This window comes from Panicum hallii, chromosome 7 (assembly GCF_002211085.1).
Source record: "Panicum hallii strain FIL2 chromosome 7, PHallii_v3.1, whole genome shotgun sequence".
NCBI lineage: Eukaryota > Viridiplantae > Streptophyta > Magnoliopsida > Poales > Poaceae > Panicum > Panicum hallii.
In genome coordinates, this window is record NC_038048.1 from 46,336,970 (window position 1) to 46,350,062 (window position 13,093).

General features: G+C 45.4%; 2 protein-coding genes across 2 annotated transcripts; both read left to right on the forward strand.

The window, feature by feature from the left end:
* The first annotated feature begins 231 nt into the window (after positions 1-231).
* LOC112899892 (probable amino acid permease 7) lies at positions 232-2,547 on the forward strand. The gene is made up of 7 exons (XM_025968544.1): positions 232-419; positions 536-769; positions 963-1,056; positions 1,155-1,372; positions 1,463-1,596; positions 1,684-1,911; positions 2,028-2,547. The coding sequence occupies exons 1-7, from the start codon at positions 341-343 to the stop codon at positions 2,430-2,432; spliced, it is 1,392 nt and encodes a 463-aa protein (XP_025824329.1). The 5' UTR covers positions 232-340; the 3' UTR covers positions 2,433-2,547.
* A 1,164-nt stretch (positions 2,548-3,711) lies between these two features.
* LOC112900303 (protein PELOTA 1) lies at positions 3,712-10,682 on the forward strand. The gene is made up of 16 exons (XM_025969116.1): positions 3,712-3,884; positions 4,049-4,131; positions 4,757-4,832; positions 5,235-5,309; positions 5,384-5,440; positions 6,003-6,048; positions 6,324-6,399; positions 6,878-6,953; positions 7,034-7,066; positions 7,151-7,219; positions 7,464-7,570; positions 7,950-8,022; positions 8,183-8,221; positions 8,424-8,518; positions 9,267-9,373; positions 9,611-10,682. The coding sequence occupies exons 1-16, from the start codon at positions 3,834-3,836 to the stop codon at positions 9,682-9,684; spliced, it is 1,137 nt and encodes a 378-aa protein (XP_025824901.1). The 5' UTR covers positions 3,712-3,833; the 3' UTR covers positions 9,685-10,682.
* The last annotated feature ends 2,411 nt before the right edge of the window (positions 10,683-13,093 follow it).

Sequence of the window (13,093 nt, forward strand, 5' to 3'; positions counted from 1 at the left end):
AGGAGGCTTCACCTGTGCGGGACGGAGAGGTGGTGCTCCATTTTACCGGATGGGATAGGGCGTACCGATGGAGCGTTACCAGATGCTACAGTACCCGCTAAAATAGGGAACAGGCCGTTTTAGAGGTCGCCGGTGGAGATAGCCTTAAACCAGGCCGCGATCCCGGCTTCGGCTTGTCGACGAGACGAGACAAAAGTCTGCCCGAGGTCTTTGTCTGTCTATCCAAACCACACACACACCAATTAGGTGACAGAGACGAGTTATCCCAGTAGCTCATCCTCCTTCCTCAGCAGTCCTCCCATGAGTCAAACACTGCAGCTCTGAACACCGCTGGTCATCAATGGCGCACCACGGCGCCCACTCCCTGGAGCTCGCCGCCGCCCCCGAGCTCGACGACGACGGCCACGCCCCGCGCACCGGTACTCACAAGCTTTTCTCGTGCCTTGCCTACAGCCACGCGTTAGTGGTAGTGCTATTAGTCGCGCTGACAGCGGCCATGGCTCCCTTTCTCTGCTGGTTTCTTTTTGCTCGTCAGGGAACCTATGGACGTGCTTCGCGCACATCATCACCGCCGTGATCGGCTGCGGCGTGCTCGCGCTCTCGTGGAGCGTGGCGCAGCTGGGATGGGTCGGCGGCCCCGTCGCCATGGTCTGCTTCGCCTTCGTCACCTACATCTCGGCCTTGCTGCTGTCCCACTGTTACAGATCCCCTGACCTGGAGAAAAGGCAGAGGAACTACACCTACATGGATGCCGTCAGGACGCACCTAGGTAGTTGATGCCCCTTTTCAAATCATGAAATCCTGTGACCTTTTTTCACGACCATCTTTGCATGAGTACTACTTTTTTCAAACGATCTCCCCTTTTTCTTTGTTCTTTCCTTCAAAAAATTGAAAATTCTTAGTCTTTGGTTACTGGAAGCTTTGTTATCTTTTCTGTGGCAATTGACGAGCAAAACGTACAGGGGAGAAGCGCACCTGGCTCTGTGGCTTTCTCCAGTACCTGAACCTGTACGGGACTTCAATTGCCTACACCATCACCACTGCGACTTGTCTCAGGTGATTCTGATCTTGGCATGGATTCTCATCAGTTGGTAGTAGTCAGTCATGGCAAATTAGCTCCCGTTACCGAGAGGCACAAGCGCCACTGGTGGCAGGGCGATCAAGAGGGCCAACTGCTACCACAACGAAGGGCACGACGCTCCCTGCGGCGCACACGGCGAGCACTTCTACATGCTGCTGTTCGGAGCGGCGCAGCTGGTGCTGTCCTTCATACCCAACTTCCACAACATGGCGTGGCTCTCCGTCGTCGCCGCGATCATGTCCTTCACCTACGCCACCATCGGGCTCGGCCTCGGACTCGCCAAGACCATAGGTAACACGCACGATCCAGTTCAGCCGATGGCAGTCGGTGGTTTTCGAGAAAGTGATGAGCATTGATGCTTGGACGCAAATCTTGTATCAGAGAATGGGACGATCAAAGGAAGCATCGCCGGCGTTCCGATGAGCACCCCGGCGCAGAAAGTCTGGCGAGTGGCTCAGGCAATCGGCGACATCGCGTTCGCTTACCCGTACACCTTAGTCCTACTGGAAATACAGGTAGCTAGAACCTGAACTTTATCAGCGTTCAGTGGGCTCGCAGAGCCGCCCTTTACCCACTTGACTGAAAGCGAAACATCCACACAGGACACGCTGAAATCGCCGCCCCCTGAGAGCAAGACGATGCAGAAGGGCAACGTGATCGCGGTCCTGGTGACCACCTTCTTCTACCTCGGCGTGGGGTGCTTCGGGTACGCCGCCTTCGGCAACGCGGCGCCGGGCAACCTGCTCACCGGCTTCGGCTTCTACGAGCCCTACTGGCTCATAGACTTCGCCAACGCCTGCATCGTGCTCCACCTGCTAGGTGGCTACCAGGTAAACTAGCTAATAACCACTGCAAGCAAAGAGTTACTGTATTTGATTATTCCCCGAAAAAAATTACTGCTCAGAGCTCGACACCATGCTAATGATGATTTCCAACTGATTTGCAGATGTTTAGCCAACAAATCTTCACGTTCGCCGACCGGTGCTTGGCGGCGAGGTTCCCAGATAGCGCGTTCGTGAACAGGTTCTACGCCGTGAGGGTGCCGGGCGTGGCGGCGAGCTACAAGCTGAACCTGCAGCGGGTGTGCTTCCGGACGGCGTACGTGGCGAGCACGACGGGGCTGGCGCTGCTGTTCCCCTACTTCAACGAGGTGCTGGGCGTGCTGGGCGCGCTCATCTTCTGGCCCCTCGTCATCTACCTCCCCGTGGAGATGTACTGCGTCCAGCGGGGGATCACGCCGTGGACGCGCGGATGGGTCGCGCTCCAATCCTTCAGCGCCGCGTGCTTCGTCGTCGGCACCTTCGCGTTCGTCGGCTCCGTGGAAGGCGTCGTCAGGAAGAGGCTCGGCTAGCTAGTGCTTCTCGATCTCCCACGGAAGATGTTAAAAAGAGAACAAACTATGACCTAGTACTACACTTCTCCTGTTCCTTTTAGACTAGCTAATGATCCTGCGTTTGTTTTCGTTACATTAAAACCTCTAGTTTGTTGGTGACGTATCTATGTATATATGCTATTTTTTTAAAATGTATGTATGTTACTTGGCAATAATTTCACTTTTTTTTTGAGAAAAATTTCACGGGGGAATTCACAGAGGGCGAAATGAATCACGTTGGGCATCTTAAGGCCGGAGTCGGATTTAGCCTGGCCCAAAACGGGCAGCAGTGCGCAGGCCAGGCTTGGGCCACATCCATTGGACACCAATGTTACTTTATGGGCTGTGACGTGTCCCGAGTTCTGACCCGTCCGATCGAATCCGTCGGGCCCGCACGTTAGTGAGCCAGTTCCCTTCCAATTACTGCAGTAACTCACTCGATCGAATCACGGTACCGGATATTTAACTATTTCCCATCCTCACGGATGCTACCTGCTTATTTGCTATTTTTATTTTAATTTCTATATTTTTAACGCCTAATAATTTGCCAATTCTGCTGATATAGAAAGATACCTCCTCATATCAGCATGAATCAGCTACGTAAAATAACCAAAATACTCCTACAATTTTACTCACAACGATGGTACCATGCTCTCTCCCTCATTCTACCTCTACCTCTATGACAGGTGGGACCTACCTATCTTCCTCCACCTCCAGCCTTCCGTGGTGGCTCGTCCCGAGGCCAGCGGCCGGCGCCTCCTCTTTCTTCTCGCCTTCCTCTTTCTCTCCCGTGCCCGCAGCGCGCGCTTCTCGCCGCTCTCGACCTCCTCTTCCTCCTTGTCGCGCGCACGCTCGCCCTCCACGTGATGGTCGCGCCGTCGTGCGGCGAGACGCGCAAGCAGAAGAGGCGAACCTCGAGGCGGCTGCCGGGTCCGGCGGCGCCAGCGCGTGGTCCATTCGCGGGTGAGGAGATCGAAGCGGGAGAGCTCGAGCTCGTAGGTGCCATCGGCGGCAAGGCGTCCCGTGAGGTGGAGCTGGTGTCAGAGCGGCGGGTGAGAGGAAGGAGACGGGGAGCGGCGGGATAGCGGGGGTTGGGCAGGTGAGAGGAGAAGGCGGAGGTGGAAGAAATGATTGGGTCCCACTCGTCATAGAAAAAAAAGCATATCCTAATAAAAAGCGATAAGAAGCGGTAAAAATATCTTTTTGCGTGCCTCTTCTATCACGTCACGTCGGTACAATTGATAAAATATTAGCTTTATGTGTAGGGAGGTGGTACAAATCCTGTTACTCGAACTCGATACTTTCCCATCGCTCGCCGCCTCGCCGCCGCCGCCGTCGACGCGAACCCGCGCTCTAGACCTCGTTCCTGCGTCCGAGGCGATGAGGCTCGTCCACCGCGACCTCGTCCGCAATGGCCCCGGCTCCGTCAAGGTCCCCCTTGCCTTCCGCCTCTTTCTCTATCTCTCGCTCTCGGCGCTCTCCATCCGAGCAGTTCAGTTGCTTGTTGGGTTCGCCTTGTATTGGGGCTAGGGCTGACCCGGTGGTTGGGATTCCGTGGGGTTGGATGTTGATTGGCTCGCAATTGTGGCGCGCAGTTAGTGCCGGAGGAGGAGGACGACTTGTGGCACGCGTACAACCTCATTGCTACCGGGGACAATCTCCAAGCAGTCACTGTTCGGTGAGTTCCCTTTTGTTTTAGCTTGCAGATTGCTTCAGTTCTTATGCCGTTTGTTCTTGAGCTACTCCTCGCAGTAAGTCCTCTGGTGGATGCAGAAACAACCACAACCTAACTACTTGAGCAATTTGTTTTGCAATTAAAGATGCTAAGTTTTGTAAAGCTTCTGGGTTTGTTGATTTGGCACTCCTATGGCTCTCGAGCTATGATTGAAACTGGATGTAAAACTGGAAGGCCTGGTTCGCATATTTGTTTCATTTCCGTGAAAATGAGATAGATGGATAATTTCTAGCTGTTGACTAGGATTTGGGATGTGCTTGACTATTGCTCACCAATTCTCCTTTCATTCAAAGTGCTTTGCTGCAGCTCCACACTGATTATTACTCATTCATAATTATGTAGTGTACACATTCATGATTACAAAAACTTTTGTCACGGAAAACATCTGATCTGCTATATTGCTTTAAAGCCTTTGATCATAACTACAAATTCTCGGGAATAGTAGTTGAAGTCTCCATCCACTGCTCTCTCTTGCATGTGTGCATGTTTAAAACATTTTTACAGTCTTCATTTTATGGAAATTATGGATTTCGTTATAAGAAATTGTTGTTCTTCTGCTGGTTTCCAGGAAAGTGCTGAGGGAGGTAGCATCTGGAGGGCGTGATGCCGAGCGGGTGAAGCTTAAGTTGGAAATTGTAGTAGAGGTGATATATCATCTATCTGTCTGCGTCTGGAGTTTCTGTCAATTAGTGTTTACATGCAGAATTGAGAGCCATCATCCTCGTTTGTCAAGAGTGCCAACTTTATCCACGTCACTTGTGGCATTTGGAAAGAAAGTAACAGAACGAGCATGATTGAAATGGATTCTAATTTCAGGAGATACTTTTGAAAAGGGCTGAAAATTGGTATCTAAACTGATAATTTTGTCAAATATAAGCATATACTTTTTATGATCTGGTTAAACAAATCTGTTGTTTTTGTCCCTGCTATTGATTTGAGTTTACTTTGATCTTCTTTGCTTTGTTTGATATTCTTTCCTTGTGCTATCAAGCCTTAACCATTTGTATCAATTGATAATTGAGTGTGTCCTTTGTTTTGGAATGAAGTCTGTAGACTATGACAAGGAGGGATCTGTCTTACGTGTGCGTGGAAAAAATATCACCGAGAATGATCATGTGAAGGTTAGTGATTCTTGGCATTAATAATGCTACTGTATTAAACCTAGTTAAGCTGACCTCTTTCTTCCTGAATGAAGATTGGCCAGTTCCACACTTTAGAGCTTGAGCTGAAGAGACCTTTTGTTCTACGAAAGGTATGGTTTAAATATCGAGCAAGTTTATCTGAAGATATGTGAAAAATCTAATTATTGTGCATTTTGACCATACAGTATAGCATAGTCCCACTTTTCAGCTAATGTTGAAAATCTGTTTGACTGATTCTTTACAACCTACATATCAGTTACAAGTCCTGTAAGACTTAAAAAAAAAAACTCGACCTGCCGGGGGTACGAGGTCCTGTAAGACTAGTTAGGCCAAAGCTGAAATGGCTGCTTTCCACTTATTTTACTAACGGATTTAAACTTGCAGTTTGATGGCATGATAGTGCTATCCTTTTGTCCCCTTACTTCTGAGCTTGTTGATTGATGCCCATGAACCTAATGTTCTTTGCAGTCTTTGTTGTTTATAGTTTTTGTAATAATTTTGTAGTTAGGACTTGGGAAATAAATCAAGAAGTTATGGCTTTTCTGTTTTCGTCTGTTGAGATTAGAATAGTGTCGTCTCCACTATGCTTATTATGGTGCATGGTCGCGATGACACATTTCATTCTGCTTTGTTGCGACTGTTTCTTCAATGAAGTTTTTGCGTCTTTTGTAGGAAATTTGGGATTGGTTAGCCCTTGAAACTATCCAGCAAGCATGTGGTATGTGATTTTGTCCCATCGTTTGTAAACATGGATTATCTGCTTAATCAAATATTCACCTCATCATCCTTTTTAAAATATAAATCGGTGTTAACATGGTGCGCAAACGATACCTGGTGTGATTCAGCAGTGACCATCTTGCCAATTTTACCAAGATATAAACCACTTTTTGATTCCATTTTCTATAAGAAGCTGCTCCAAATCTCCTCTCTCTCTATTGTAGCTCCTTCGTGGGAGAATAGCATTTTGATTGAGTCTATCCAAACCTATTGTAGATCCTTCTGCAAGTGCTGATCTAGCAGTTATTCTCATGCAAGAAGGACTTGCACACCTGTTCCTCATTGGCAGAAGGTGAGTAGAATTATTGCGCCATCACTAAGCAACAAATATCGATTTCTATAATATCTATTGATTTGCTTTATTCTATGAGTAAGGTGATAATGTTGCTATCTACATAAGAGTTTATATCTTAACAATTAACTCCTCTGAACTCTGGTTTTCTTATGCTAAGAGTGTTTGTGTATCACTTTGTGAATCCTTGATTGCTGCACCCCTTTTATATGAATTTCCTGTTTTGAAAGTGACCATTTACTCAGTGTTGACTCTTTCAGAGGAATAATTCCTTGAACATGATATAAGAAAATTAGAAAGATCTTGAGTATTTTTTTCATCTCTATGTTCCCTCTCCTTAAGTGGTTACACAGTCAAAATAATATTTTCTAGTTTTAATTGAAGAAGAACACTGTTGCCATATCGATGTCGTCCTGTCTTATCATACACCTATCATTCCCTCTTAAGTCGTTTTAATGGCTTGAGTTCTTGTAAACAGCATAACAGCAACCAGGGCACGTATTGAAACATCTATTCCTCGGAAGCACGGGCCTGCAATTGCTGGCTATGAGTCGGTATGATAACTGATTCTATTAACTACAGGGCGAAATTGTTTTTCGTTTCCCACTGATTTCCACTTTCTGTTCTTGTGTAGGCCCTCAAGAAGTTCTTTGAGCACGTTTTGCAAGTAAGTTATGCAGATGAAATTCAGAAGCAAATGTGACATGCATACAGACACATCTGACTGATGTATTACATTACTTGGTTGTAGGCTTTGCTGAAACACATTGATTTTGAAGTAGTCCAGTGTGTTGTAATTGCAAGCCCAGGTTTTACAAAGGTAATCCTCACCTAAAGGAGAAACAATCTACTGCGCAATAGTTCCTTTATATGGGGCATAAGTTTTAGCTGTGTGTTATCAGGTGCACGTTCACTCTGCAGTAAGTATGCAATCATATGAGCCCATCTGTCATTCTCTTGCTAGCCTGTTAATGTTACTTGCACAAAATAAAATTCTCCTATGTTATAAGGCAAAAAAGGCAACTTATGTGATTTTTATTTTCTTTTGTCCTTTATCTTATCAGGACCAATTCCGTGATTATATGTTTCTTGAAGCTGCACGGCGAGATTTAAGAGTAATAATTGAGAACAAACAGCGCCTTGTTCTGGCACATGCAACATCAGGTTACAAGTGAGTTCTTCCATCTTTTTGTATCTGAATAGTTAGTTTTGTCTGTGGGGATAATGTGTTAGCATCGATTCTTAACAGTGTAATATGAACAAATTTAGGCTGGCTATCTGATCTTCTGAATGACATGCAACTAGCGTAGCATTTTTAGCTTTATGACGTGTTCGAAACTTATTTTTTGTGATCTCAGATAGGCATAACTATTTCATAGAAGTGGTTTGTTACATGTGATAAGCTGCATGATCCTTCTGGGACAATAATCATCTTAGCTGATTCTGAATTTGCCTATTGACCTTTAAGTGATCGTGTTTCCTATTTGCTTGAGCATCTCATTGTCCTGTACCCTTTCAGTGTCCTAACTTTATGTATATTTGGTTTTTAGGCATAGTTTGAAGGAAGTTCTGGATACCCCAGGCATCATGGCACTGATAAAAGATACAAAAGCAGCACAGGAGGTAATGGCTCAGAATCAGACATGTCACTAAATATGCTAGTTTATGTATGGAGCTTTCTTAAACAATTACTTTGATTATTAAAGCATATTACGCTCAGTCTAAACAGATAGTATCAAATTCTGTTAGCTGTTTCATGTTTGTGTTTCTTTTTAATTTGCAGGTCCGAGCTTTGCAGGATTTCTTCAACATGCTTACTAATGTATGTGTCTTAAAGTGAAACTGATTTTCTAACCCTGCCTTCCTAAGGCTGCAGTTCTGGTGCCACAGATTAGAGTTAGCCCTTCATATTTGTTAATTGGTACCTTGTTTTCAAAGTGGTTTAAATAATATTTTAATATGCTTATGAATTATTGCTGCTAATGAGTTTAATTGAAGCATATATGTTTGCTGATTAACTGCAGGATTCAGCTCGTGCTTGTTATGGACCAAAGCATGTTGAGATTGCACAAGACCGTCTTGCAATTCAGACTCTTTTAATAACTGATACTTTATTTCGGTAAGTTGCGTTCATCATAAACTGAGGGTGGTTGTGATTTTCAATTAGACAAAAAGAAAATTACAATAATAAAAAGCGAAGACAAATCAATCTTGGTGAAAAGGAGCTATACAGCACATTGTACTAGACTAATTGTCTATATAAGCTTGATTGCCTAACTTGCTACAAATATTTTTTGTTGGTTTCCTGATATAGATTGGCATTTGATACCTAGGTTAATCACAGTAGCAATTATCAGACCTAACTATGATTAGTACACACCTGGGATAGGAATCCAGTCATTCCAGTCTACCTTTTCTTTTATTACGGATCATATCCCGGTGACAGCTTGTCACTGAACTCACTCATTTAATGATATTAACTGTGTTTTCGAATTAGTCTTTTCCACACAAGCACTTTATATGTGATCCTCTGTCAACTCTAACATTTCCTTTATTGTTATTGTGGCCATAGCAAATGATGTCTCATATTCGATAGGTATGCTTTGTGAGCTTGGTAACTTGATATTTCTGGAGCAGCTGCACTTAATATCGTTCCTATGTACATCTAATACCAGTTGAAACAGAACTTGATGCATTACAAACCTATGTCCTTCAGAGTAATTGAACTTCTAATTTTGAAGTACTCCCTATGGCATAGTTTCACAGTTCCATACTTCTATCATGCTTCTCAGGGGAACTATAGTCCATAGAATAGAATTTCCCGTGGTGACTGTTGAGAAACAACAAATGAACCTTTTGCTTCACAGGAACGCTGACATTGCTACCAGAAAAAAGTATGTGAACTTGGTTGAAGGCGTCAAGAAATACGGTGGCACAGTGCACATATTTTCTTCAATGCATGTCTCCGGCGATCGTGAGTTCTATGCATTTATCTTATGATTTTGGTTTAACTGTTCCATGCCCGATATAATCAAAGAAAATTTAAACATCAAGGTATTATATCGTTGGATACACTTTTAAAAGTAATAATACATGTAACAATACATATTAATTTTTCAATCCCATTTTCCAATCAAGAAGTAAAGTTTATTTTCTTTTATTGCCTGCTGCAGCCTTGTATTTAAATTGCATTTGTCTTTTGTTTGAACAGAGTTAGCGCAGTTGACAGGGATAGCAGCTATACTTCGTTTTCCCCTGCCTGATCTAGAGGACATCGAGATGTGATCACACCAACCCCTTCGCAGCTGTTTAACATTTTTTTGGTGGCGATCTGTTTGCATCATGTGTAACTTTATGCTCGTGATGACCTGAACTGATATAGGTAGCCCTGGAAAGAGATCCAGCTACCTTTTAAGATATCCTAGCTGTAAATGGTTTGTTGTGCCATACTGTATTTGTTAATTCTTTAATCGATAAAGGGCCCTTGGTTCGCAGAAGTTAAAAGGCTAGCATGATAAAACATGGTGTTTGTACTTGGAAATCACATTCTCTGATTTGACAAACCATCACCAAGTGTTGGAGCCTGGAGGTTCAGACATCGGAGCGCCGTGTTGTTAAAACAGTACAGCATTTGACGTTGTGTGGTTGTGGCCCCTTTTTTTTCCTTTGAAAAAAGGACGTCGTTTTATGACTTTTTATGGAATCAAAACCTTTATGCTCCTATGCTCGGCTGGAACTCCTGGAACCTAGCTAGTGCTTTGTTGATGGCCAGCCTATGCCTACCTGTCATGCATTATTATTCGATTATTCTTCCCTTTCTTTACTGTTTTTCATTTTATTTCAGGGCGCATTCTTAGCATGATATAGTCTGCCTTGACCACACTGGCTGGGAGGATCGGAGTCGTGCAAAGAGCACCAAGATCGCCTTCGGCAGCTGAAATTCTTGCGCCTTTGATGCGGAAACAAATTCTAGAATGCAGACAAGGCTGCAAAAGCGGAATCTTGTGGTCTAGTGATTGCTGCAGCCTAAACTATATCATTTGCCAAACCACTAGAAAATACGTCTGCGTGATGGTTGATCGGTCACGAGCTGCGTTTTCTGCCATTTTTCGTTCGGACAATCATTTGTTCCCATCGATTTGGCGTGTCCAGCCACCCTTGAAAATTCTGGACTTCGTTTGCGAGCGTTGCTTACCATGTACCAAGAGTCAGGTCACGAGGTAAACACGTGGCTCGATGTGATTTGCTAGAAGGAAAAGGTCACCATTGACCGTTGACTTGAACTCTATAGCCTTGTCTATTTTCTCTGTACAATTTCTCACCTCTCATGTACTGTAGATGTTATTCTATTGTTATCCCACCACAGAAATAAAAAAATAAAAAAAAACCTAGCAGTGGACCAATATTCCGTCTCTTCGCTCTTTCTTATTCCGTCACGCTCTGCAACGTGGCAAGCACGGAAGGGTCAAACGCCGCACGCTTCCGCCGAGCGATCCGAGCGCCACAAGCCAAATGGCAACGGTTTGCATTTTTGGAAGGAGGCCGATCCACGTCGCTGGGCCCACCGTGGTGGTGACGACCGATTTGTCCTCTGAGAGAAAAAAAAATCAGGAAAAACGCTGGAAATTCACAGATGGATGGGCCAGACCGGTTGCTCGTTGCGTCAACGTAGTCTGTCTAGTCAGGAATCAGAAGGCACTAGGCGCGTAGGATTAGGACAACGCATTGGGAGACTAGTAACTAGTCGATGTAATTGGTGGCTAAGCAAGCTACTTGCTGTGTTATCTTGGGGTATTTTAAGCAGCTGCGATCATGTTGGGGCGGCGACGCCACTTTACAAGTGGACACATGCCGGACATTCGATGTTTATCCCATTAGGACCATTACCAACGTCAAACCCTAGTAGCGATTAGGCTACTCATCATAAGCCTATCTTCAGCACCACCTGGTTAAGTACTGCGTTATGTGCTAAATAATCAACTGCAGTTACTCCTTTAATTTAGTGCCTCACTTCTTCTGTACGATCAGCAGTCTTCAGACCACAACAGCAGGGACAAAACTTTACCAAAAATCTAAGGTGATGTGAACAACGCATATCGTCGTCCTGGAGCGAGATTGCTTTGCCTTGCTGTGTCCCGGCTTTTGAGCTCGGCAAGTACGCGAACCCCGGCAGGGTTCTTGCTTAAACTTTACTGATCTAGATCAGCATGTTCTGATCGATGATCTGATCCAACCCCTCCCGCCCGTTTCGAAGACTACAAATCGCCAGCCATCGTCATGTACGTACGCTCCTAGTTAACTAGCCTATCCATATCTTGCCTACCTCACACAAAGAAGAATTCAAATCCTCCCTCCTAGCTTCCTCCTCAATTTAATACAAGCAACTTCATAGGCTTTATTTGCTTTCATGACACATCATCATCAGGCTGATGAGATTTAGTACCAAATTAAAAGAAACTCCTGCATATGGACCCAATCATTACAAATAACTGTAATTTATCCAACTTGAGCTTCTAGCCAGGCCCTCCATTACACCACCACACTCCATAGCTAATTAGTTAACTATAAATAAAATTATTAGCTAAATAATCAACAATAGTGCCACTAACGGTACGAACCTGAAAGGACCAACTAGGCATGTAAACAAAGTAGCAACCCTTCTACTTTGGTCCCTTCCAAAGATGGTCCCAATGCAAAAATGTGTAGGCATCCCTTCATCTCACCAAGAACCAACAGCACTTCACGCGGCTCTAGCTAGCATGCGCCCATTTGTCGAGCACAAATTAAAGCATCAGCGGCTAGCTAGCTAGGCCACGTTTCACAAGATAATTAAGGTCTTTGGCATGCTTGCTTTAATTAGGCACACCCCTAAAGAGTTGGCCATGTTGTAGAATATCACAATGTCTCTATACTTGTACTACCACTTAGTACTATAAATTTGTTCTTATCACTGTATGTATCCGGGTAGCGTGTGACGATACATATAATCACATCCTTTTTTTCTGATCAAAAAAAAATTCATGTTCTTTTCTTGTGGGGGCACAGGTATAGCTTGCTATGCAAATGATTAGTGTTATATGTTGCGAGTGTCATGAGAAGCAAGAAGGGCTTTTCTTCCTAGCTAGTAGAGTGCTTTCAGTGATGGCAATCATCACGCCATCATCATCACAGCAGGCTGCCCACAATAACTTACTAATACCTCACCTACTAATTAGCTAATTGCCTTGCAAGATGCTACCCATCTCACTCACTATATATATAAGCTCACTCTCTTCACTTGAGTGGCACAGCTAAGCAAAATTGAGCGCAGTCTTCGCTCATCATTCAGAGAGTACATATCAGTGTCCAGCTAGCTAGCGCAGGAGCGAGAGGCAGGGAGATCGTCATGGCTAGGCTGGCCTCGGTGGTGCGGTGGTGCGGCGGGTGGAGGGAGCGGCGGGCGCGGCGGCAGAAGCTGCTGCGCCGGCGGCAGCACAGCGGCGGCACGGTGTGGCTGGGGCGGCGCAGGAGCTGCCGGCTGGCCGTGTCGCGGCTGGTGCGTTGGCGGCTCGTGGCGGCCGAGCTGCTGCGGCCCATCAGGAAGGCGCTGATGGAGATGGCCGCGGGCGCGGCGGCCGGGGCTGGGTCCGGCTCGGCCGGGCGGCGGCAGCTGGTGACGCTGCCGCAGCTCAACTTCCCTTTCGTCGGCACGCTC

Coding starts and splice junctions, on each gene's coding strand:
- LOC112899892 (XM_025968544.1), top strand. CDS start 341: ATGGCGCACCACGGCGCCCACTCCCTGGAGCTCGCCGCCGCCCCCGAG. Junction 420..535: donor CGGCCACGCCCCGCGCACCG/GTACTCACAAGC, acceptor TTTGCTCGTCAG/GGAACCTATGGACGTGCTTC. Junction 1,912..2,027: donor ACCTGCTAGGTGGCTACCAG/GTAAACTAGCTA, acceptor ACTGATTTGCAG/ATGTTTAGCCAACAAATCTT.
- LOC112900303 (XM_025969116.1), top strand. CDS start 3,834: ATGAGGCTCGTCCACCGCGACCTCGTCCGCAATGGCCCCGGCTCCGTC. Junction 5,441..6,002: donor GACCTTTTGTTCTACGAAAG/GTATGGTTTAAA, acceptor CGTCTTTTGTAG/GAAATTTGGGATTGGTTAGC. Junction 6,049..6,323: donor AACTATCCAGCAAGCATGTG/GTATGTGATTTT, acceptor AACCTATTGTAG/ATCCTTCTGCAAGTGCTGAT.